The sequence below is a fragment of the Heterodontus francisci genome, unplaced genomic scaffold, assembly GCF_036365525.1.
Source record: "Heterodontus francisci isolate sHetFra1 unplaced genomic scaffold, sHetFra1.hap1 HAP1_SCAFFOLD_890, whole genome shotgun sequence".
Classification (NCBI taxonomy): domain Eukaryota; kingdom Metazoa; phylum Chordata; class Chondrichthyes; order Heterodontiformes; family Heterodontidae; genus Heterodontus; species Heterodontus francisci.
The window spans coordinates 199,082-226,344 of NW_027142207.1; the positions used below are offsets into that span (position 1 = coordinate 199,082).

General features: G+C 50.0%; 1 protein-coding gene across 1 annotated transcript in view; it reads left to right on the top strand.

The window, feature by feature from the left end:
* Positions 1-27,263, top strand: part of LOC137366744 (sodium/potassium-transporting ATPase subunit alpha-2) — a 214,819-nt gene that overhangs the window by 170,248 nt on the left and 17,308 nt on the right. The window contains exons 3-5 of the mRNA XM_068028399.1: positions 17,333-17,450; positions 26,003-26,271; positions 26,362-26,560. Of these exons, the coding sequence (XP_067884500.1) occupies positions 17,333-17,450; positions 26,003-26,271; positions 26,362-26,560 (586 nt within the window). The remainder of the gene's footprint in view (positions 1-17,332; positions 17,451-26,002; positions 26,272-26,361; positions 26,561-27,263) is intronic.

A 27,263-nucleotide genomic window follows, 5' to 3' on the forward strand; every position in this document is an offset into this window, starting at 1 on the left:
GAGACCCCCCTGTAAATATTAACACACACCCGGAGAACCCCCTCTAAATATTAACACACTCCCGGAGAACCCCCTGTAAATATTAACACAATCCCGGAGAACCCCCTGTAAATTTTAACACACTCCTGGAGAACCCCCTGTAAATATTAACACGCTCCCGGAGAACCCCCTGTAAATTTTAACACACTCCCTGAGAACCCCCTGTAAATTTTAACACACTCCCGGAGAACCCGCTGTAAATATTAACACACTCCCGGAGAACCGCCTGTAAATATTAACACACTCCCGGAGACCCCCCTGTAAATATTAACACACTCCCGGAGAACCCCCTGTAATTTTTAACACACTCCCGGAGAACCCCCTGTAAATTTTAACACCCTCCCGGAGAACACCCTGTAAATATTAACACACTCCCGGAGACCCCCCTGTAAATATTAACACATTCCCGGTGACCCCCCTGCAAATTTGAGCACACTCCCGGAGAACCCCCTGTAAATATTTACACACCTTCGGAGACCCCCCCTGTAAATTTTAACACACTTCCGGAGAACCCCCTGTAAATTTTAACACACTCCCGGAGAACCCCCTGTAAATATTTACACACTCCCGGAGAACCCCCTGTAAATATTAACACACTCCCGGAGAACCCACTGTAAATATTAACACACACCCGGAGACCCCCCTCTAAATATTAACACACTCCCAGAGACCCCCCTGTAAATATTAACACACTCCCGGAAAACCCCCTGTAAATATTAACACACTCCCGGAGACCCCCCTGTAAATATTAACACACTCCCGGAGAACCCCCTGTAAATATTAACACACTACCGGAGACCCCCCTGTATATATTAACACACTCCCGGAGACCCCCCTGTATATATTAACACAGTCCCAGAGACCCCCCTGTAAATATTGACACATTGCCGGAGACCACCCTGTAAATATTAACACACTCCCGGAGACCCCCCTGTATATATTAACACAGTCCCAGAGACCCCCTGTAAATATTAACACACTCCCGGAGACCCCCCTGTATATATTAACAAAGTCCCAGAGACCCCCTGTAAATATTAACACACTCCCAGAGAAAACCCTGTAAATATTAACACACTCCCGGAGACTCCCCTGTAAATATTGACACATTGCCGGAGACCACCCTGTAAATATTAACACACTCCCGGAGACCCCCCTGTAAATATTAACACAGTCCCAGAGACCCCCTGTAAATATTAAGACACTCCCAGAGAAAACCCTGTAAATATTAACACACTCCTGGAGACCCTCCTGGAAATATTAACAAACTCCCGGAGACCCCCCTGTAAATATTGACACATTGCCGGAGACCCCCCTGTTAATATTAACAAACTCCCGGAGAACCCACTGTAAATATTAACACACACCCGGAGACCCCCCTCTAAATATTAACACACTCCCAGAGACCCCCCTGTAAATATTAACACACTCCCGGAGAACCCCCTGTAAATATTAACACACTCCCGGAGACCCCCCTGTAAATATTAACACACTCCCGGAGACCCCGCCCATAAATATTAACACACTCCCAGAGACCCCCCTGTAAATATTAACACACTCCCGGAGACCCCGCCCATAAATATTAACACACTCCCAGAGAACCCCCTGTAAATATTAACACACTCCCGGAGACCCCCCTGTAAATATTAACACACACCCGGAGACCCCCCTCTAAATATTAACACACTCCCAGAGACCCCCCTGTAAATATTAACACACTCCCGGAGAACCCCCTGTAAATATTAACACATTCCCGGAGACCCCCTGTAAATATTACACACTCCTGGAGACCCCCCCTGTAAATATTAACATACTCCCGGAGACGCCCCTGTAAATATTAACACACTCCCGGAGACCCCCCTGTAAATATTAACAAACTCCTGGAGACACCCCTGTCAATATTAACACACTCCCGGAGACCCCCAGTAAATATTAACAATCTCCTGGAGACCCCCCTGTAAATATTAACACACTCCCAGAGAAAACCCTGTAAATATTAACACACTCCCGGAGACTCCCCTGTAAATATTGACACACTCCCGGAGACCCCCCTGTAAATATTGACACATTGCCGGAGACCACCCTGTAAATATTAACACACTCCCGGAGACCCCCCCTGTAAATATTAACACACTCCTGGAGACCCCGCCCATGGATATTAACACACTCCCGGAGACCCCCCTGTAAATATTAACACACTCCCAGAGACCCCCCTGTAAATATTAACACACTCCTGGAGACACCCCTGTAAATATTAACACACTCCCAGAGAACCCCCTGTAAATATTAACACACTCCCAGAGAAACCCCTGTAAATATTGACACATTGCCGGAGACCACCCTGTAAATATTAACACACTCCCAGAGAACCCCCTGTAAATATTAACACACTCCCAGAGAACCCCCTGTAAATATTAACACACTCCCAGAGAAACCCCTGTAAATATTGACACATTGCCGGAGACCACCCTGTAAATATTAACACACTCCCAGAGAAACCCCTGTAAATATTGACACATTGCCAGAGACCACCCTGTAAATATTAACAAACTCCCGGAGACCCCCCTGTAAATATTGACACATTGCCGGAGACCCCCCTGTTAATATTAACAAACTCCCGGAGAACCCACTGTAAATATTAACACACACCCGGAGACCCCCCTCTAAATATTAACACACTCCCAGAGACCCCCCTGTAAATATTAACACACTCCCGGAGAACCCCCTGTAAATATTAACACACTCCCGGAGACCCCCCTGTAAATATTAACACACTCCCGGAGACACCCTGTAAATATTAACACATTCCCGGAGACCCCCTGTAAATATTACACACTCCTGGAGACCCCCCCTGTAAATATTAACATACTCCCGGAGACGCCCCTGTAAATATTAACACACTCCCGGAGACCCCCCTGTAAATATTAACAAACTCCTGGAGACACCCCTGTCAATATTAACACACTCCCGGAGACCCCCAGTAAATATTAACAATCTCCTGGAGACCCCCCTGTAAATATTAACACACTCCCAGAGAAAACCCTGTAAATATTAACACACTCCCGGAGACTCCCCTGTAAATATTGACACACTCCCGGAGACCCCCCTGTAAATATTGACACATTGCCGGAGACCACCCTGTAAATATTAACACACTCCCGGAGACCCCCCCTGTAAATATTAACACACTCCTGGAGACCCCGCCCATGGATATTAACACACTCCCGGAGACCCCCCTGTAAATATTAACACACTCCCAGAGACCCCCCTGTAAATATTAACACACTCCTGGAGACACCCCTGTAAATATTAACACACTCCCAGAGAACCCCCTGTAAATATTAACACACTCCCAGAGAAACCCCTGTAAATATTGACACATTGCCGGAGACCACCCTGTAAATATTAACACACTCCCAGAGAACCCCCTGTAAATATTAACACACTCCCAGAGAACCCCCTGTAAATATTAACACACTCCCAGAGAAACCCCTGTAAATATTGACACATTGCCGGAGACCACCCTGTAAATATTAACACACTCCCAGAGAAACCCCTGTAAATATTGACACATTGCCAGAGACCACCCTGTAAATATTAACAAACTCCCGGAGACTCCCCTGTAAATATTGACACATTGCCGGAGACCACCCTGGAAATATTAACACTCTCCCTGCGACCCCGCCCTGTAAATATTAACACACTCCTGGAGACCCCCCTGTAAATATTAACACAATCCCGTGACCCTCCTGTAAATATTAACACACTCCCGGAGACCCCCCTGTAAATATTAACACACTCCCGGAGACCCCCCTGTAAATATTGACACACTGCCGGAGACCCACCTGTAAATATTGACACATTGCCGGAGACCCCCCTGCAAATATTAACACTCTCCCTGCGACCCCGCCCTGTAAATATTAACAAACTCCCTGAGACCCCCCTGTAAATATTGACACATTGCCGGAGACCCCCCTGTAAATATTAACAAACTCCCGGAGACCCTCCTGGAAATATTAACAAACTCCCGGAGACCCCCCTGTAAATATTGACACATTGCCGGAGAGCTCCCTGTAAATATTAACAAACTCCCGGAGACCCTCCTGGAAATATTGACACACTCCCGGAGACCCCCCTGTAAATATTGACACACTCCCGGAGAACCCCTGTAAATATTAACTCACTCCCGGAGACCCCCCTGTAAATATTAACACACACCCGCAGACACCCCTGTAAATATTAACACACTCCCGGAGACCCCCCTGTAAATATTGACACACTGCCGGAGACCCCCCTGTAAATATTAACAAACACCCGGAGAACCCCCTGTAAATATTACACACTCCTGGAGACCCCCACTGTAAATATTAACACACTCCTGGAAACCCCCCTGTAAATATTGACACACTGCCGGAGACCCCCCTGTAAATATTAACACACTCCCGGAGACCCCCCCTGTAAATATTAACACACTCCCGGAGACCCCACCCATGAATATTAACAGACTCCCGGAGACCCCCATGAAAATATTAACACTCTCCCTGAGACCCCGCCCTGTAAATATTAACACACACCCGGAGACCCCCCTGTAAATATTAACACTCTCCCTGAGACCCCGCCCTGTAAATATTAACACACTCCCGCAGACCCCCCTGTAAATATTAACACAATCCCGTGACCCTCCTGTAAATATTAACACACTCCCGGAGACCCCCCTGTAAATATTAACACACTCCCGGAGACCCCCCTGTAAATATTAACACAAACACGGAGACCCCCCTGTAAATATTAACACACTCCTGAGAATCCCCCTGTAAATATTAACACACTCCCGGAGAACCCCCTGTAAATATTCACACACTCCCGGAGACCCTCTGTAAATATTAACACACCCCCGGAGAACCCCCTGTAAATTTTAACACACTCCCGGAGAACCCCCCTGTAAATATTAACACAATCCCGGAGACCCCCCTGTAAATATTAACACACTCCCGGAGAACCCCCTCTAAATATTAACACACTCCCGGAGAACCCCCTGTAAATATTAACACAATCCCGGAGAACCCCCTGTAAATTTTAACACACTCCCGGAGAACCCCCTGTAAATATTAACACGCTCCCGGAGAACCCCCTGTAAATTTTAACACACTCCCTGAGAACCCCCTGTAAATTTTAACACACTCCCGGAGAGCCCGCTGTAAATATTAACACACTCCCGGAGAACCGCCTGTAAATATTAACACACGCCCGGAGACCCCCCTGTAAATATTAACACACTCCCGGAGAACCCCCTGTAATTTTTAACACACTTCCGGAGAACCCCCTGTAAATATTAACACACTCCCGGAGAACCCCCTGTAAATTTTAACACACACCCGGAGAACCCCCTGTAAATATTATCACTCTCCCTGAGACCCCGCCCTGTAAATATTAACACACTCCCGGAGACCCCCCTGTAAATATTAACACAATCCCGTGACCCTCCTGTAAATATTAACACACTCCCGGAGACCCCCCTGTAAATATTAACACACTCCTGAGAACCCCCCTGTAAATATTAACACACTCCCGGAGAACCCCCTGTAAATATTAACACACTCCCGGAGACCCCCTGTAAATATTAACACACTCCCGGAGAACCCCCTGTAAATTTTAACACACTCCCGGAGAACCCCCCTGTAAATATTAACACAATCCCGGAGACCCCCCTGTAAATATTAACACACACCCGGAGAACCCCCTCTAAATATTAACACACTCCCGGAGAACCCCCTGTAAATATTAACACAATCCCGGAGAACCCCCTGTAAATTTTAACACACTCCCGGAGAACCCCCTGTAAATATTAACACGCTCCCGGAGAACCCCCTGTAAATTTTAACACACTCCCTGAGAACCCCCTGTAAATTTTAACACACTCCCGGAGAACCCGCTGTAAATATTAACACACTCCCGGAGAACCGCCTGTAAATATTAACACACTCCCGGAGACCCCCCTGTAAATATTAACACACTCCCGGAGAACCCCCTGTAATTTTTAACACACTCCCGGAGAACCCCCTGTAAATTTTAACACCCTCCCGGAGAACCCCCTGTAAATATTAACACACTCCCGGAGACCCCCCTGTAAATATTAACACATTCCCGGTGACCCCCCTGCAAATTTGAGCACACTCCCGGAGAACCCCCTGTAAATATTTACACACCTTCGGAGACCCCCCCTGTAAATTTTAACACACTTCCGGAGAACCCCCTGTAAATTTTAACACACTCCCGGAGAACCCCCTGTAAATATTTACACACTCCCGGAGAACCCCCTGTAAATATTAACACACTCCCGGAGAACCCACTGTAAATATTAACACACACCCGGAGACCCCCCTCTAAATATTAACACACTCCCAGAGACCCCCCTGTAAATATTAACACACTCCCGGAAAACCCCCTGTAAATATTAACACACTCCCGGAGACCCCCCTGTAAATATTAACACACTCCCGGAGAACCCCCTGTAAATATAAACACACTCCCGGAGACCCCCCTGTATATATTAACACACTCCCGGAGACCCCCCTGTATATATTAACACAGTCCCAGAGACCCCCCTGTAAATATTGACACATTGCCGGAGACCACCCTGTAAATATTAACACACTCCCGGAGACCCCCTGTAAATATTAACACACTCCCGGAGACCCCCCTGTATATATTAACAAAGTCCCAGAGACCCCCTGTAAATATTAACACACTCCCAGAGAAAACCCTGTAAATATTAACACACTCCCGGAGACTCCCCTGTAAATATTGACACATTGCCGGAGACCACCCTGTAAATATTAACACACTCCCGGAGACCCCCCTGTAAATATTAACACAGTCCCAGAGACCCCCTGTAAATATTAAGACACTCCCAGAGAAAACCCTGTAAATATTAACACACTCCTGGAGACCCTCCTGGAAATATTAACAAACTCCCGGAGACCCCCCTGTAAATATTGACACATTGCCGGAGACCCCCCTGTTAATATTAACAAACTCCCGGAGAACCCACTGTAAATATTAACACACACCCGGAGACCCCCCTCTAAATATTAACACACTCCCAGAGACCCCCCTGTAAATATTAACACACTCCCGGAGAACCCCCTGTAAATATTAACACACTCCCGGAGACCCCCCTGTAAATATTAACACACTCCCGGAGACACCCTGTAAATATTAACACATTCCCGGAGACCCCCTGTAAATATTACACACTCCTGGAGACCCCCCCTGTAAATATTAACATACTCCCGGAGACGCCCCTGTAAATATTAACTCACTCCCGGAGACCCCCCTGTAAATATTAACAAACTCCTGGAGACACCCCTGTCAATATTAACACACTCCCGGAGACCCCCTGTAAATATTAACAATCTCCTGGAGACCCCCCTGTAAATATTAACACACTCCCAGAGAAAACCCTGTAAATATTAACACACTCCCGGAGACTCCCCTGTAAATATTGACACACTCCCGGAGACCCCCCTGTAAATATTGACACATTGCCGGAGACCACCCTGTAAATATTAACACACTCCCGGAGACCCCCCCTGTAAATATTAACACACTCCTGGAGACCCCGCCCATGGATATTAACACACTCCCGGAGACCCCCCTGTAAATATTAACACACTCCCAGAGACCCCCCTGTAAATATTAACACACTCCCAGAGAACCCCCTGTAAATATTAACACACTCCCAGAGAATCCCCTGTAAATATTAACACACTCCCAGAGAAACCCCTGTAAATATTGACACATTGCCGGAGACTACCCTGTAAATATTAACACACTCCCAGAGAAACCCCTGTAAATATTGACACATTGCCGGAGACCACCCTGTAAATATTAACAAACTCCCGGAGACCCCCCTGTAAATATTGACACATTGCCGGAGACCACCCTGTAAATATTAACAAACTCCCAGAGAAACCCCTGTAAATATTAACACACTCCCAGAGACCCCCCTGTAAATATTAACACACTCCTGGAGACACCCCTGTAAATATTAACACACTCCCAGAGAACCCCCTGTAAATATTAACAAACTCCCGGAGACCCCCCTGTAAATATTGACACATTGCCGGAGACCCCCCTGCAAATATTAACAAACTCCCGGAGACCCCCCTGTAAATATTGACACACTGCCGGAGATCCCCCTGTAAATATTAACAAACTCCCGGAGACCCCCCTGTAAAAATTGACACATTGCCGGAGACTCCCCTGTAAATATTAACAAACTCCCGGAGACCCTCCTGGAAATATTAACACATTGCCGGAGACCTCCCTGTAAATATTAACAAACTCCCGGAGACCCTCCTGGAAATATTGACACACTCCCGGAGACCCCCCTGTAAATATTAACACACTCCCGGAGACCCCCTGTAAATATTAACTCACTCCCGGAGACCCCCCTGTGAATATTAACACACACCCGCAGACACCCCTGTAAATATTAACACACTCCCGGAGACCCCCCTGTAAATATTGACACACTGCCGGAGACCCCCCTGTAAATATTAACAAACACCCGGAGAACCCCCTGTAAATATTACACACTCCTGGAGACCCCCACTGTAAATATTAACACACTCCTGGAAACCCCCCTGTAAATATTGACACACTGCCGGAGACCCCCCTGGAAATATTAACACACTCCCGGAGACCCCCCCTGTAAATATTAACACACTCCCGGAGAACCCGCCCATGAATATTAACAGACTCCCAGAGACCCCCATGAAAATATTAACACTCTCCCTGCGACCCCGCCCTGTAAATATTAACACACTCCCGGAGACCCCCCTGTAAATATTAACACAATCCCGTGACCCTCCTGTAAATATTAACACACTCCCGGAGACCCCCCTGTAAATATTAACACACTCCCGGAGACCCCCCTGTAAGTATTGACACACTGCCGGAGACCCCCCTGTAAATATTGACACATTGCCGGAGACCCCCCTGCAAATATTAACAAACTCCCGGAGACCCCCCTGTAAATATTGACACACTGCCGGAGATCCCCCTGTAAATATTAACAAACTCCCTGAGACCCCCCTGTAAATATTGACACATTGCCGGAGACCCCCCTGTAAATATTAACAAACTCCCGGAGACCCTCCTGGAAATATTAACAAACTCCCGGAGACCCCCCTGTAAATATTGACACATTGCCGGAGAGCTCCCTGTAAATATTAACAAACTCCCGGAGACCCTCCTGGAAATATTGACACACTCCCGGAGACCCCCCTGTAAATATTGACACACTCCCGGAGAACCCCTGTAAATATTAACTCACTCCCGGAGACCCCCCTGTAAATATTAACACACACCCGCAGACACCCCTGTAAATATTAACACACTCCCGGAGACCCCCCTGTAAATATTGACACACTGCCGGAGACCCCCCTGTAAATATTAACAAACACCCGGAGAACCCCCTGTAAATATTACACACTCCTGGAGACCCCCACTGTAAATATTAACACACTCCTGGAAACCCCCCTGTAAATATTGACACACTGCCGGAGACCCCCCTGTAAATATTAACACACTCCCGGAGACCCCCCCTGTAAATATTAACACACTCCCGGAGACCCCGCCCATGAATATTAACAGACTCCCGGAGACCCCCATGAAAATATTAACACTCTCCCTGAGACCCCGCCCTGTAAATATTAACACACACCCGCAGACCCCCCTGTAAATATTAACACAATCCCGTGACCCTCCTGTAAATATTAACACACTCCCGGAGACCCCCCTGTAAATATTAACACACTCCCGGAGACCCCCCTGTAAATATTAACACAAACACGGAGACCCCCCTGTAAATATTAACACACTCCTGAGAATCCCCCTGTAAATATTAACACACTCCCGGAGAACCCCCTGTAAATATTCACACACTCCCGGAGACCCTCTGTAAATATTAACACACCCCCGGAGAACCCCCTGTAAATTTTAACACACTCCCGGAGAACCCCCCTGTAAATATTAACACAATCCCGGAGACCCCCCTGTAAATATTAACACACTCCCGGAGAACCCCCTCTAAATATTAACACACTCCCGGAGAACCCCCTGTAAATATTAACACAATCCCGGAGAACCCCCTGTAAATTTTAACACACTCCCGGAGAACCCCCTGTAAATATTAACACGCTCCCGGAGAACCCCCTGTAAATTTTAACACACTCCCTGAGAACCCCCTGTAAATTTTAACACACTCCCGGAGAGCCCGCTGTAAATATTAACACACTCCCGGAGAACCGCCTGTAAATATTAACACACGCCCGGAGACCCCCCTGTAAATATTAACACACTCCCGGAGAACCCCCTGTAATTTTTAACACACTTCCGGAGAACCCCCTGTAAATATTAACACACTCCCGGAGAACCCCCTGTAAATTTTAACACACACCCGGAGACCCCCCTGTAAATATTAACACTCTCCCTGAGACCCCGCCCTGTAAATATTAACACACACCCGCAGACCCCCCTGTAAATATTAACACAATCCCGTGACCCTCCTGTAAATATTAACACACTCCCGGAGACCCCCCTGTAAATATTAACACACTCCCGGAGACCCCCCTGTAAATATTAACACAAACACGGAGACCCCCCTGTAAATATTAACACACTCCTGAGAATCCCCCTGTAAATATTAACACACTCCCGGAGAACCCCCTGTAAATATTCACACACTCCCGGAGACCCTCTGTAAATATTAACACACCCCCGGAGAACCCCCTGTAAATTTTAACACACTCCCGGAGAACCCCCCTGTAAATATTAACACAATCCCGGAGACCCCCCTGTAAATATTAACACACTCCCGGAGAACCCCCTCTAAATATTAACACACTCCCGGAGAACCCCCTGTAAATATTAACACAATCCCGGAGAACCCCCTGTAAATTTTAACACACTCCCGGAGAACCCCCTGTAAATATTAACACGCTCCCGGAGAACCCCCTGTAAATTTTAACACACTCCCTGAGAACCCCCTGTAAATTTTAACACACTCCCGGAGAGCCCGCTGTAAATATTAACACACTCCCGGAGGACCGCCTGTAAATATTAACACACGCCCGGAGACCCCCCTGTAAATATTAACACACTCCCGGAGAACCCCCTGTAATTTTTAACACACTTCCGGAGAACCCCCTGTAAATATTAACACACTCCCGGAGAACCCCCTGTAAATTTTAACACACACCCGGAGAACCCCCTGTAAATATTATCACTCTCCCTGAGACCCCGCCCTGTAAATATTAACACACTCCCGGAGACCCCCCTGTAAATATTAACACAATCCCGTGACCCTCCTGTAAATATTAACACACTCCCGGAGACCCCCCTGTAAATATTAACACACTCCTGAGAACCCCCCTGTAAATATTAACACACTCCCGGAGAACCCCCTGTAAATATTAACACACTCCCGGAGACCCCCTGTAAATATTAACACACTCCCGGAGAACCCCCTGTAAATTTTAACACACTCCCGGAGAACCCCCCTGTAAATATTAACACAATCCCGGAGACCCCCCTGTAAATATTAACACACACCCGGAGAACCCCCTCTAAATATTAACACACTCCCGGAGAACCCCCTGTAAATATTAACACAATCCCGGAGAACCCCCTGTAAATTTTAACACACTCCCGGAGAACCCCCTGTAAATATTAACACGCTCCCGGAGAACCCCCTGTAAATTTTAACACACTCCCTGAGAACCCCCTGTAAATTTTAACACACTCCCGGAGAACCCGCTGTAAATATTAACACACTCCCGGAGAACCGCCTGTAAATATTAACACACTCCCGGAGACCCCCCTGTAAATATTAACACACTCCCGGAGAACCCCCTGTAATTTTTAACACACTCCCGGAGAACCCCCTGTAAATTTTAACACCCTCCCGGAGAACCCCCTGTAAATATTAACACACTCCCGGAGACCCCCCTGTAAATATTAACACATTCCCGGTGACCCCCCTGCAAATTTGAGCACACTCCCGGAGAACCCCCTGTAAATATTTACACACCTTCGGAGACCCCCCCTGTAAATTTTAACACACTTCCGGAGAACCCCCTGTAAATTTTAACACACTCCCGGAGAACCCCCTGTAAATATTTACACACTCCCGGAGAACCCCCTGTAAATATTAACACACTCCCGGAGAACCCACTGTAAATATTAACACACACCCGGAGACCCCCCTCTAAATATTAACACACTCCCAGAGACCCCCCTGTAAATATTAACACACTCCCGGAAAACCCCCTGTAAATATTAACACACTCCCGGAGACCCCCCTGTAAATATTAACACACTCCCGGAGAACCCCCTGTAAATATTAACACACTCCCGGAGACCCCCCTGTATATATTAACACACTCCCGGAGACCCCCCTGTATATATTAACACAGTCCCAGAGACCCCCCTGTAAATATTGACACATTGCCGGAGACCACCCTGTAAATATTAACACACTCCCGGAGACCCCCCTGTATATATTAACACAGTCCCAGAGACCCCCTGTAAATATTAACACACTCCCGGAGACCCCCCTGTATATATTAACAAAGTCCCAGAGACCCCCTGTAAATATTAACACACTCCCAGAGAAAACCCTGTAAATATTAACACACTCCCGGAGACTCCCCTGTAAATATTGACACATTGCCGGAGACCACCCTGTAAATATTAACACACTCCCGGAGACCCCCCTGTAAATATTAACACAGTCCCAGAGACCCCCTGTAAATATTAAGATACTCCCAGAGAAAACCCTGTAAATATTAACACACTCCTGGAGACCCTCCTGGAAATATTAACAAACTCCCGGAGACCCCCCTGTAAATATTGACACATTGCCGGAGACCCCCCTGTTAATATTAACAAACTCCCGGAGAACCCACTGTAAATATTAACACACACCCGGAGACCCCCCTCTAAATATTAACACACTCCCAGAGACCCCCCTGTAAATATTAACACACTCCCGGAGAACCCCCTGTAAATATTAACACACTCCCGGAGACCCCCCTGTAAATATTAACACACTCCCGAAGACACCCTGTAAATATTAACACATTCCCGGAGACCCCCTGTAAATATTACACACTCCTGGAGACCCCCCCTGTAAATATTAACATACTCCCGGAGACGCCCCTGTAAATATTAACACACTCCCGGAGACCCCCCTGTAAATATTAACAAACTCCTGGAGACACCCCTGTCAATATTAACACACTCCCGGAGACCCCCAGTAAATATTAACAATCTCCTGGAGACCCCCCTGTAAATATTAACACACTCCCAGAGAAAACCCTGTAAATATTAACACACTCCCGGAGACTCCCCTGTAAATATTGACACACTCCCGGAGACCCCCCTGTAAATATTGACACATTGCCGGAGACCACCCTGTAAATATTAACACACTCCCGGAGACCCCCCCTGTAAATATTAACACACTCCTGGAGACCCCGCCCATGGATATTAACACACTCCCGGAGACCCCCCTGTAAATATTAACACACTCCCAGAGACCCCCCTGTAAATATTAACACACTCCTGGAGACACCCCTGTAAATATTAACACACTCCCAGAGAACCCCCTGTAAATATTAACACACTCCCAGAGAAACCCCTGTAAATATTGACACATTGCCGGAGACCACCCTGTAAATATTAACACACTCCCAGAGAACCCCCTGTAAATATTAACACACTCCCAGAGAACCCCCTGTAAATATTAACACACTCCCAGAGAAACCCCTGTAAATATTGACACATTGCCGGAGACCACCCTGTAAATATTAACACACTCCCAGAGAAACCCCTGTAAATATTGACACATTGCCGGAGACCACCCTGTAAATATTAACAAACTCCCGGAGACCCCCCTGTAAATATTGACACATTGCCGGAGACCACCCTGTAAATATTAACAAACTCCCAGAGAAACCCCTGTAAATATTAACACACTCCCAGAGACCCCCCTGTAAATATTAACACACTCCTGGAGACACCCCTGTAAATATTAACACACTCCCAGATAACCCCCTGTAAATATTAACACACTCCTGGAGACACCCCTATAAATATTAACACACTCCCAGAGAACCCCCTGTAAATATTAACACACTCCCAGAGAACCGGCTGTAAATATTAACACACTCCCGGAGACCCCCCTGTAAATATTAACACACTCCCGGAGACACCCCTGTAAATATTAACACACTCCCGGAGACACCCCTCTATATATTAACACACTCCCGCAGACACCCCTGTAAATATTAACACACTCCCAGAGAACACCCTGTAAATATTAACACACTCCCGTAGACCCCCAGTAAATATTAACAATCTCCTGGAGACCCGCTGCAAATATTAACACACTCCCGAAGTCACCCCTGTAAATATTAACACACTCCTGGAGACCCGCTGCAAATATTAACACACTCCCGGAGACCCCCCTGTAAATATTAACACACTCCCGGGGACCCGCTGCAAATATTAACACACACCCGGAGACCACCCTGTAAATATTAAGACACACCCAGAGACCCCCCTGTAAATATGAACACACTCCCAGAGAACCCCCTGTAAATATTAACAAACTCCTGGAGACACCCCTGTAAATGTTAACACACTCCTGGAGACCCCCCTGTCAATATTAACACACTCCCAGAGAACCCCCTGTAAATATTAACCCACTCCCGGAGACCCTGCTGTAAATATTAACACACTCCCAGAGAACCCCCTGTAAATATTAACACACTCCCGGAGACACCCCTGTAAATATTAACACACTCCCAGAGAACCCCCTGTAAATATTAACACACTCCCGGAGACCCCCCTGTAAATATTAACACACTCCCAGAGATCCCCCTGTAAATATTAACACACTCCCGGAGACCCCCCTGTAAATATTAACACACTCCCAGAGAACCCCCTGTAAATATTAACACACTCCCGGAGACACCCCTGTAAATATTAACAGACTCCCAGAGAACCCCCTGTAAATATTAACACACTCCCGGAGAACCCCCTGTAAATATTAACACACTCCCAGAGAACCCCCTGTAAATATTAACACACTCCCGGAGACCCCCCTGTCAATATTAACATACTCCTGGAGACCCCACTGTAAATATTAACACACTCCTGGAGACCCCCCTGTAAATATTGACGCACTCCCGGAGACACCCCTGTAAATATTAATACACTCCCAGAGAACACCCTGTAAATATTAACACACTCCCGTCGACCCCCAGTAAATATTAACACACTCCCGGAGACACCCCTGTATAAATTAACACACTCCCGGAGACCCCCCTGTAAATATTAACAATCTCCTGGAGACCCGCTGCAAATATTAACACACTCCCGAAGACACCCCTGTAAATATTAACACACTCCTGGAGACCCGCTGCAAATATTAACACACTCCCGAAGACACCCCTGTAAATATTAACACACTCCTGGAGACCCCCCTGTAAATATTAACACAATCCCGGGGACCCGCTGCAAATATTAACACACTCCCGGAGACCCCCCTGTAAATATTAACACAATCCCGGGGACCCGCTGCAAATATTAACACACTCCCGGGGACCCGCTGCAAATATTAGCACACACCCGGAGACCACCCTGTAAATATTAACACACACCCAGAGACCCCCCTGTAAATATGAACACACTCCCAGAGACCCCCCTGTAAATATTAACACACTCCCGGAGACACCCCTGTAAATATTAACACACTCCCAGAGAACACCCTGTAAATATTAACACACTCCCGGAGACACCCCTGTAAATATTAACACACTCCCGGAGACACCCCTGTAAATATTAACACACTCCCAGAGAACACCCTGTAAATATTAACACACTCCCGGAGACACCCCTGCATATATTAACACACTCCCGGAGACCCCCCTGTTAATATTAACACACTCCCGGAGACACCCCTGCATATATTAACACACTCCCGCAGACCCCCCTGCAAATATTAACACTCCCGGAGACCCCCCTGTAAAGATTAACACACACCCGGGACCCCCCTGTAAAGATTACACACTCCCGGAGAGCCCCTGAAAATATTAACAAGATCCGGAGACCACCCCCTGTAAGTATTAACCTACTCCCGGGGACCCCCCCTGTAAATATGAGCACAATCCTGGAGACACGCCTGTAAATATTAACACTCTCTCGGACACCCGCCCGTAAATATTAACTCCCTCCCGGTGAGGCCCCTGTAAGTATTAGCACAATCCCGGAGACCCCCCTGTAAATAATAACACACGCCCGTAGACCCCCCTGTAAATATTAACACAATCCCAGAGACCCCCCTGTAAATATTAACACACTCCCGGAGACCCCTCCGTAAATATTAGCACAATCCCGGAGACCCCCCTGTAAATATTAACACAATCCGGAGACCCCTCCGTAAATATTAACACTCTCCCGTAGACCCGCTCCACCCTAAATATTAACACACTCCTGGGGACCCCCCCTGTAAATATTAACACAATCCCAGGGATCTCCCCTGTAAATATTAATATTCTCCTGGAGACCCCCCCCCCTCCATAAATATTAACACTCTCCCGGAGACCGCCTCCCCCCTGTAAATGTTACACACTCCCGGAGATCCCTCTGTAAATATTAACACAATCCCAGGGACCTCCCCCGTAAATATTAACACTCTCCCGGAGACACCCCCCATAATTATTAACACACTGCCGGATACCCCCCCCCGTAAATATTAACACTCTCCCGTAGACCCCCCCCCCCCCCGGTAAATATTAATACTCTCCCGGAGACCGCCTCCCCCCCGTAAATGTTACACGCTCCCGGAGACACCCCCCATAATTATTAACACACTGCTGGATACCCCCCCGTAAATATTAACACACTCCTGGAGACCCCCCGCCGTTAATATTAACGCACTCTATGAGACCCCCCCCCCCGTAAATATTAACACACTCCCGGAGACCCTCCGTAAATATTAACCAAATTCCGGAGACCCGCCTGTAAATATTAACGTCCTGCTGGAGACCCCCCTTAAATATTAACGCACTCCCGGAGACCACCCCCCATAAATATTTGCACTCTTCCAAGGACCCCCCAGCCGTAAATATTAACACCCTCCAGGTGAGCCCCCCTGTAAATATTAACATGTAGCGGGGTTCCCATCATTAATGACGGGATTATTTGTGGCTTAATATTCCAGGTTGACAACTCTTCACTCACTGGCGAATCGGAGCCACAGACTCGATCTCCTGAATTCACAAATGACAATCCTTTGGAGACGCGTAACATTGCTTTTTTCTCGACGAATTGCGTAGAAGGTACTGTTATGAATGCTGCACTTTGTGATATCATTGTATTTTCAGCCCTATGCTTGTTAATGTAGTTTAATAAGGACTCGGACAAGACATTTGACCTCATTCCAACTCTACCTGGAGACAAGGCAGGGCTCCCCGTAACCATGCATGGACGGAACCCAGTTCAGAGACCCTTTCGAAAGCTAAATTCAAAGTTGTAACACCTGAACAACAGTGGGTTTCGCTCTCCCAGACTCTCAGATTGCATACAAGGAGGCAGGGGCTCTGAGGGTGCAAACTCGAGTTGAAATCTTTAACTCTTGGAAACAAAGGAAAGCTTGGGTATTTCTACTATGGCCAGACTTGTGGACTCTGTATAATTGAAAAAGGCAAATGACTGTCGACTTCTGGATAACTTCAGCTGCCTCCAGACTTCTGAAAGTCTGGAAGGAAGGCTGGATGACACAAATAACCGCAATATCTGCCTCAGGAGAGAGAGAGAGAGTAGAGAAAACAAGTGCACTCTGAACACTGATAGAGCAATCGGCTGTGAAGATTTGAAACCAGTTCAGAAGTTAAGGGCTGGAGAGGAACTTACATTGGGAGGGGGGAGGATCCAGTCGTCATGGCCCATGTAGGTACCAACGACATAGGCAGGACAAGGAAGGAGATTCTGCATAGTCAGTTCGAGGAACTAGGCACCAAATTAAGCAGCAGAACCTCAAAGTTAATAATCTCTGGATTATTACCTGAGCCACCTGCAAATTGGCAGAGGACAAATAAGATTAGGAAAATGAACGCATGGCTCAAAGACTGGTGTGGTAGAAGTGGGTTCTGGTTCATGAGGCACTGGCACCGGTACTGGGGAAAGTGGTGGCTGTCCCTTTGAGACGGTCTGCACCTGAACCGTGCTTGGGCCCGCGTTCTAGTGAGCCACATAACTCGGGAAGCAGAGACGATTTTCAACTGACTAATGGGGGCAAGGGATCAAATTTGGAAAGATATGATAAATCAAGGAGTAGAGACAAGGCAAGAGAGAAAGGTATTAATATGGGAAATGATAAACAGACTGTGACAGGAAGGGACAGAGCATACAAATCAAAGAGTGAATCAACGGATAAGGCTAGAGGTTACAAAAATAATAAAAGGACAAAACTAAAGGCTCTGTATCTGAATGCACGTAGCATTCGAAACAAAACAGATGAACTGAGAGCGCAAATAGAAATAAATAAGTACGATCTGATAGTCATTACAGAAACATGGCTGCAGGATGACATAGATTGGGATGTGACTATTGAAGGATACATGGCATTTAGGAAGGACAGGAAGTGAGGAAAGGATGGAGAGGTAGCTCTGTTAATTAATGATGGCATTAGCACAATAGAGAGGGATGGCCTAAGTTCAGGAGACCAGGATGTAGAAGCAGTTTGGGTAGAGATGAGAAATCATAAGAGCAAGAAGTCACTTGTGGGAGTGGTGTACAGGCCACCTAACATTAACCACATTGTGGGACAGGGTATAAGGAAGAAATAATGGCAGCCTGTCAGAAAGGTGCAGCGATAATTATGGGGGATTTTAACCTACATATCGACTGGAAAAATCAGATGGGCAGAATTAGCTTAGATGAGGAGTACATAGAATATTTTAGGGATAATTTCTTGTAACAATACGTTCTGGAGCCAACCAGAGAGCAGGCTGTACTAGACCTGGTATTGTGCAATGAGATAGGATTAATTAATGACCTCATAGTTAAGTCACCCCGAGGTAGCAGCGATCATAATATGATTGAATTTTACATTCAATTTGAGGGAGAGAAGAGTGGGTCCAAGACTAGTATTTTAAACTTAAATAAGGGCAATTATGAGGGCATGAAAGCAGAGCTAGCTAAAGTGAACTGGCAAATCAGGTTAAGGGATAGGTCAATAGAGGTGCAGTGGCAGACATTTAAGGGAATATTTCAGAATACACAGAATAGATACATTTCAACGAGAAAGAAAAATTCCAAGAGTGGGACCCACCATCCGTAGTTAACTAAAAGAATTAAAGATAGAATCAAACTTTAAGAAAAAGCCTATAATTGTGCAAAGGTGGGAGGCAGGTCAGAAGATTGGATAGAATATAAAAAACAGCAAAGATTGACTAAAAGATTGATAAGAAAGGTAAAATTAGACAGAGAAAGCTAGCTAGAAATATAAAGACAGATAGTAAGAGTTTCTATAGATATTTAAAAAAGAAAAGTTAACAAAATGTTGATCCTAAAGAACATGAGTCTGGGGAATTAATAACGGATAATAAGGAGATGGCAGATGAATTGAACAGATATTTTGCATCGGTCTTCACTATTGAGGATACAAGTAACATCCCAGTATTAGCTGTAAGTCAGGAAATGGAAGGGAGGGAGGAACTCAAGACAATTACAATCACCAGGGAAGTGGTACTGAGCAAATTGTTGGAGCTGCGGGCTGACAAGTCCCCGGGACCTGATGGACTTCATCCTCGAGTGTTAAAAGAACTGGCTAGTGAGATAGTTCATGCGTTAGTTTTAATTTTCCAAAATTCCCTAGATTCGGGGAAGGTTCCGTTAGATTGGAAAATAGCGAATGTAACTGCTTTATTCAAAAAGAGAGGAATGGCACGGAGGGCATTTCTGAGAGGCGGCTCGGGTTGTGCGGGACCGGCTCCTGAGGAGGGTTTTGGGGCCTGGGTCCGACGAGCAGGTCGGGCCGAGCGGGGGTCAGCTCGGCCGGGAGCGCTCCGCTCTCCCGAACCCCCTCGCCACCCGCAGTGAGGGGCGTCCCGGGGGCTTTGGCTACTCCTCCACCTGCCGGTCCATCCCCGGAGTCGGCTCCCGGACAGCTGAGGCGCTCTCCTCCACCGGCGGGGGAGCGCCCTGACTGGAGGCGACCATGTTCCAGACTCGGAATAGGTCCCGGTAAAAGACAGGCAACTCCCTCAGAGAGGTGCGGCTAACGGACTCCACCAGGAGCTGCGTGTCGTCTTGAAGGCAGTGACACTGGCGGAAAAAATACATCGCCAGCGCACACCATCTGGGAGGACGCTCGACGTACAGGTATCTCTGCAGGGTCCGAAGGCGGAGAGTCGCAGCCTGGGTGCGGACGCACACCAGCGACTGACCGTCCTCCTCCATCGGGTGACTCAGGACCGCGGCAGAGACCCAGTGTTTCCTCTTGCCCCAGAAGAAATCGACGAGTTTCTTCTGGATCTTGGTGGCAAATGCAGGGGGCGGGGCCAAAGTGACCAACCAGTACCACAACATGGAGGCCACCAGTTGGTTTATGACCAGCGCTCGGCCCCTGTAGGAAAGCACTCGGAGCAGTCCTGTCCAGCGCCCCAGCCGAGCGGTGACTTTCGCCTCCAACTCCTGCCAGTTTGCCGGCCAGGCTTCCTCAGCGGGGCTAAGGTGGACTCCCAGATAGAGGAGGTGCATGGTGCTCCACGCAAAAGGTGTCATCTCCTCCGGCAGGGAGTCCACCCGCCACTGACCCACCAGGAGACCCGAACATTTCTCCCAATTGATCCTCGCGGAGGACGCGGCAGAAAAGGTCTGCTGGCAGTCGCGCATCCTCCGCAAGTCAACGGGATCTGTGACCGCGAGGAGCACCTCGTCGGCGTAAGCCGAGAGGACGACCCGCATGGCCGGCTCGCACAGAGCCAATCCCTTCAACCTCCTACGAAGCAGGCACAGGAAGGGCTCCACGCAGATGGTGTATAATTGGCCGGACATGGGGCATTCCTGACGCACTCCTCTCCCAAAGCGAAGGGGCGCTGTCAAGGACCCGTTAACTTTGACTAGACACTCTGCGGCGGCGTATAAAAGTCGGACCCGGGCCACGAAATGCGGCCCGAGTCCGAATGCGCGCAGAGTCCCGAAAAGGTATTCGTGATCCACCCTGTCGAATGCCTTCCCCTGATCAAGGGAGAGAAAGGCGACCGACTGACCAGTCCTCTGGGAAAGATGGATCAGGTCCCGGACCAGGTGGATGTTGTCCTGGATGGACCGGCCCGGGACCGTGTAGGACTGGTCGGGGTGGACCATGTGGGCCAGCACGGAGCCCAGGCGGGTGGACATAGCCCGGGCAAAGATCTTATAATCCGTGCTGAGGAGGGAGACCGGACGCCAGTTTTTAAGTAGGCGGAGATCGCCCCTTTTCGGCAGCAGGACGATGACCGCCCTGCGCCACGAGAGGGGCATCTCCCCGGTCACCAGGCCTTCCCCCAGGTCCCGCGTGTAATCGTCCCCCAGGACGTCCCAGAACGCCCTGAGGAACTCCACGGTCAACCAATCCAGCCCTGCGGATTTACCCCTCGAGAGCTGGTGGAGGGCGCCAGTCAGCTCCGCCAACGTGAGCGGAGCCTCCAATCCTTCGGTGCCCTCCGGGCTGACCTGCAGCAGATCCTCCCACAAAACTCTGCGCGCACCCTCGCTGGACGGATCCGGAGAGAACAACGCACTGTAATAAGTACGGACCAGGAGGCCCATTCCCTCCGGGTCCGTGATGGAGGATCCGTCGTCGGCCAGCAGCTCAACGAGCTGCTTACGGACCCCCCGCCATTTTTCCAGCGAGCAGAAGAAGGGTGAGGCGCGGTCCAAATATTCCAGGATCTGGATCCGCGACCTCACCTACGCGCCTCGGGACCCTATGAGCTGCAGGTCCCTCAGCGCGCCCTTCTTCTCTTTGTACGCCTGCCACAGGGCCGGGTCCACGACGGCATGACCGAGGCAGGACTCCAATTTGAGCATGTCTCTCTCTAGGCGCCCGATCTCGGCTTCCCGCCTCTTGATCGACACCTTCGCGTACTCCTGACAGAAGACGCGGATGTGAGTCTTGCCCACATCCCACCATAGCCTCAAGGAAGGGAAGCCCCCTGCTTCCTTCTCCAGTCGGCCCAGAATCGACAGAACGAGTCCCGAAATCGCTCGTCCTCCAGCAGCCGGTTGTTAAAGTGCCAGAACGCGGACCCCGCCCGTGTACGGAGCGGAATGAACTCCGCCCACACCAGGTGGTGGTCCGAGCACGACACCAGCGCATGGAGGCCGAAGAGACGCGGGAGACGTACGCCTGCGAAAAGTAGAGGCGGTCGATTCGGGACCCTCCTCCAGACCTCCACGTGAAGGCGCTGGAGTCAGGATGGAGATTCCGCCAGATGTCCACCAAGTTAAGGGAGCTGATCAGTCCCCTCAACTTCTCCACCGACGCTTGGCCGCGCTGGGGACCGGAGCGATCCCCCACCTCGAGGGTGCAGTTAAAATCCCCCCCGAAGATGATGCACTCGCCGCTATCGATGGAGCTCAAGAGAGCGGACACTTCTTCAAAGAAGCGCGCTTGCAACGCGCCGGGCCTGGGCGCGTACACGTTCACAAAGTGGAGCGGCACGCTACCCAGGCGAACGGCGAGGTGGAGCAAGCAGCCCGGCACTAGCTCCTTGACCCCCAAGATCTCCAGCTGAAAAGTCGGGGCCAACAAGATAGCCACCCCACCAGAAATAGGGGTGAGGTGACTCATGTAGACCCCACCCTGCCACTCCAGGAGCCAGGTGGCTTCGTCTCCTGGAATGGTGTGGGTTTCCTGCAGAAAGCTCACCACGTATCTCCCTTCCCTAAGGACTGAGAGATTGTGAAATCTGCGGTGAGACCCCCTGCTGCCGTTGATGTTGAGGCTGGCTATGGTTATCTTCATGTCAAAGGTACTTAAAACCCGTCACAAACAGCTCACTGTGAGGAGGGAGGGGAAGTGCACCTGGCCTTCCACTCCCCCAGCAACCCATTGAGGAACACATTAAAACGGCGCCTCTCAACCAGTTTCACGTCCGCGCGCTTGCCCGCTTTCTTCAGGGCAGTACGGACGGACTGTATGATCAGCGCCAGATTCGACCAGCGGTTGAGGGCCAGCTGAACTTTATTGCAGCAGCCCCTGCAAACCGCGAGGAAATCCCAGAGTTCCGCCGTGGGGATGAGAGGAGATTCGGTGGGAGGCATGAGGGACTCCACCACCTCACTGGCGATGGAATCAAGATCATCCTCCGTGCCCCCCACCGAATCCCCATCCTCCTCCGGGTCATCACCGCCAGCGGCCGACACATCTACCACACACTGTGGGGCGGACGTCCCGGCCGCGCCAGCTGGTCCCGCCTCCGTCACGATCCCACCCCCAGGATCGATGGCGGAGGAGTCCTCTCTGGGTTCTATCGTGAAACTGGAGCCTGTAGGCACCAGCGGTTCAGGACCCCACTCCACCTCCGTCCCCAGGCCAATGAGTGGTCCAGGGGAGACAGACGTTCTCGACTCCGGAAATCCAGCCGGAGCCGAGACCGGAGGCGGAGAGAGGAGGCCATCTCCCGCTCCGCCAGCACCCACAGGCCCAGCAGATGGGGCAGCATTCTCGGTTATAACCGGGTCGGGTGTCTCCTGGTTGGTGGTGGACTCCGGCTGGGAGGGCCGACCCTCTGGGGCCTCACCCTCCCCTTCACTCAGGGCACCTGACCCAGTAGCAGTGGCGGAATGGGCGGTTTCCCCAGGCTCCCCCACCACAAGCAGGGCCCCACTTACCCCTTCAGGAGGGGCCTCATGTACCGGGGCCTTCCCCTCCCCTCCATCCTGAGGAATAGGGTGCTCCTGCCTGGACTTTGTCGCCTTGGTGGTGGTGGTAGGGGAAACCTGGGGACCCGAAACAGGAGACAGCTCCCCTCCAACAGATGGACCCTGCGCCTCAGGGCCCCTTATTACCTCTGTGGAGGGGTGCCTTCTCCTCTTTTTCCCAGTTGGGTGCGGAGGCTCAGAGACCACCATGTCATCAGAGGCCTCCACCTCCGCACTCTCTTTTTTATTCACCCTGGGCCTGAGCCCAGCCCTGGGGCAAGTTGACTTCCCGAGATCGGGCCTTGGGCTGAGCTCAGGCTCGGGTAGTGTCACGGTGTCCAGGGGACGCGCCTCTCGATGTTTATTTCTCCTCCGCGCCTTCCTTCCACTTGGACGGTCAACCCACTCCCTGCCGGAGGCCGTGAAAACCACAGCCTCCGGTACCGACTGAATGGTATCTGGTGGTGGTGTAGGGGGGGGTGGGAGGAGGTGCAGCGTCGCCACCCTGGGCCGCCGAGTTGGAGTTGGCAGCAGGGAGGTTGGGGCAGTTCTTACGAACATGCCCCACCCCCTTACAGACATGGCACCGCACCCCGTCAAAGGTCCAGAAGACGCGGTAGGCCGTCCCCTGGAACTCTACATTGAAATGGCCCTCTGTAACCTCCTCCTGCGCCAGCTGGCGGCGGAAGGAGTACACGTGTCGGAGGCTGTTCTCCCGAAGACCGAGCGGGACTGGGGTGAGCCCTGTCTTTACCTCCCCCAGATGGTGCAGGTGGGGAAGGAGGAGCTCACCAGGAATGAAGGGCGGGACATTGGATAAAATGACCCTTTGCGCAGTGGCCTCCAGGGGGTCCACTGGCAGAAAGGTCCCACCCACGGTGAGCCCCTTGTTCAGAGCCAGGGACACCGCCCGCTCGGTCTTCAGGAATAACACTGCCTTCCCGTACATTTTAGAGGCTGCAAAAATGGCCGAAGGGCAGACAACCTCGGCCATTGCTTTCACACATGCCTCGATAGTCATGTTCGGGTGGACGTAGCTCTTGACCCCATGCTTTGATGTTAATAAAGCAAACGGTGACGGGGGAAAAGGTGCAGCTGCAGCAGCCGCAGCAGCATATGTACGGGAAGGCCCCGCCACCAGCGAAAGAGGGCTTGCCATGGGGTCTAAGAGCCACGTCCACCCCCAAGAAACAAAACAAATTTACACAATTTAAAAAAAAACAAACTTTAAACAAAGTGGAGTGGGAGTAGAGGAGGATGGGGTAGGAAGGTAAAGGAAAAGGGGAGGATAGGTGACTGAGGCGACTGAGTGGAGGAAGGGAGAGAAAGGCTGAAAAGGATGTTTGATCCAACTGCCAGTTGGAGCACCTTTATCACAATTAGTCCAAAACTGTTTGTTGTCTTCCAGTTGGGGGAGGCTTCTTCGCCCGGGATGGCTGGAGCCGCCCGGTACTCTCCTCTTCTGATTTTAACAAGACAGTCTTCACCCGGGCAACTCCAGCTGTCCCGAGCAGGCAGTTGGGGTGGGGAGGGAGCTCCCTGTGTGCAAACACCAATACAAATACAGGGGCCCCCTCCTGGATTTGGCAGCCCCATCCAAGTCTTCCGGCCTCTTCTCCCTCCCCCAAACAGTTCAAACTTAAGAGTCTTTCAGGTGCCCTGACACCCACCTCTCCAAAACAATTGCAGCCTTCCTTGATGGTTTCTCTCCACTCTGCATTCACCTCTCTCCAGTCTCCTCTCTCCAGTTTCCACTCTGCATGTGCAGCTGCTCCCCCTGATTGCTGGCAGGAAGTGCTCCAAATTGACCAGCCAATCCCCGTACTGTCCCTGTCCTGGGAGTGTTTGATGGGGACAGTGTAGAGGGAGCTTTACTCTGTATCTAACCCCCGTACTGTACCTGTCCTGGGAGTGTTTGATGGGGACAGTGTAGAGGGAGCTTTACTCTGTATCTAACCCCGTGCTTGTGTGTTGACAGGGACAGCACGGGGCCTGGTGATCTTCACGGGGGACCGGACGGTGATGGGACGCATTGCAACCCTGGCCTCGGGGTTGGAGGTCGGACAGACGCCTATCTCGATGGAGATCGAACATTTCATCCACATCATTACCGGCGTGGCCGTGTTCCTTGGGGTCTCTTTCTTCATTCTGTCGCTGATCCTCGGCTACAGCTGGCTGGAGGCTGTCATCTTCCTCATCGGCATCATCGTTGCCAATGTCCCCGAGGGGCTCCTCGCCACCGTCACGGTGAGTCTCCCTGTCCTCTCACCCTCCGAGGGTGGCCGCACCTGCCCTCTGACCTGGACTGACCTCTCTGTCTCTCTCTCTCTCGCTAAGGTCTGCCTGACCCTGACTGCGAAACGCATGGCTCGCAAAAACTGCCTGGTCAAAAATCTGGAGGCGGTCGAGACGCTGGGCTCCACCTCGACGATCTGCTCTGACAAGACTGGCACGCTGACCCAGAATCGAATGACCGTCGCCCACATGTGGTTCGACAACCAGGTGCACGAGGCCGACACAACTGAAGATCAGTCTGGTACGGCGGAGAGTGTCAGAGAGTTTGTGTGTGTCTCTGTGAGTGTGTGTGTGTGTGTATGTGTGTGTGTGTGACTGTGTGTGTGCGCGCGTGCGTGTGACTGTGTGTGTGTGTGCGTGTGCGTGTGTGTGTGCGTGTGCGTGTGACTGTGTGTGTGTGTGTGTGTGTGTGACTGTGTGTGTGGTGTGTGTGTGTGTGACTGTGTGTGTGACTGTGTGTGTGTGACTGTGTGTGTGGTGTGTGTGTGTGTGACTGTGTGTGTGACTGTGTGTGTGGTGTGTGTGTGTGACTGTGTGTGTGGTGTGTGTGTGTGTGACTGTGTGTGTGTGACTGTGTGTGTGACTGTGTGTGTGACTGTGTGTGTGACTGTGTGTGTGTGTGACTGTGTGTGTGGTGTGTGTGACTGTGTGTGTGTGACTGTGTGTGTGACTGTGTGTGTGTGACTGTGTGTGTGCGCGCTTGTGAATTGGAGTGTGGGTGGACGAGTGAGTGAGTGTGTGGATGTCGGTGTATCCCTTAGTTGGACCACACTCGGAGCACTGTGCACAGTTCCAGTCTCCATATCCCTTGGTTAGACCACACTTGGAGCACTGTGTGCAGTTCTGGTCTCCATATCCCTTGTTTAGACCACACTTGGAGCACTGTGCACAGTTCCAGTCTCCATATCCCTTGTTTAGACCACACTTGGAGCACTGTGCACAGT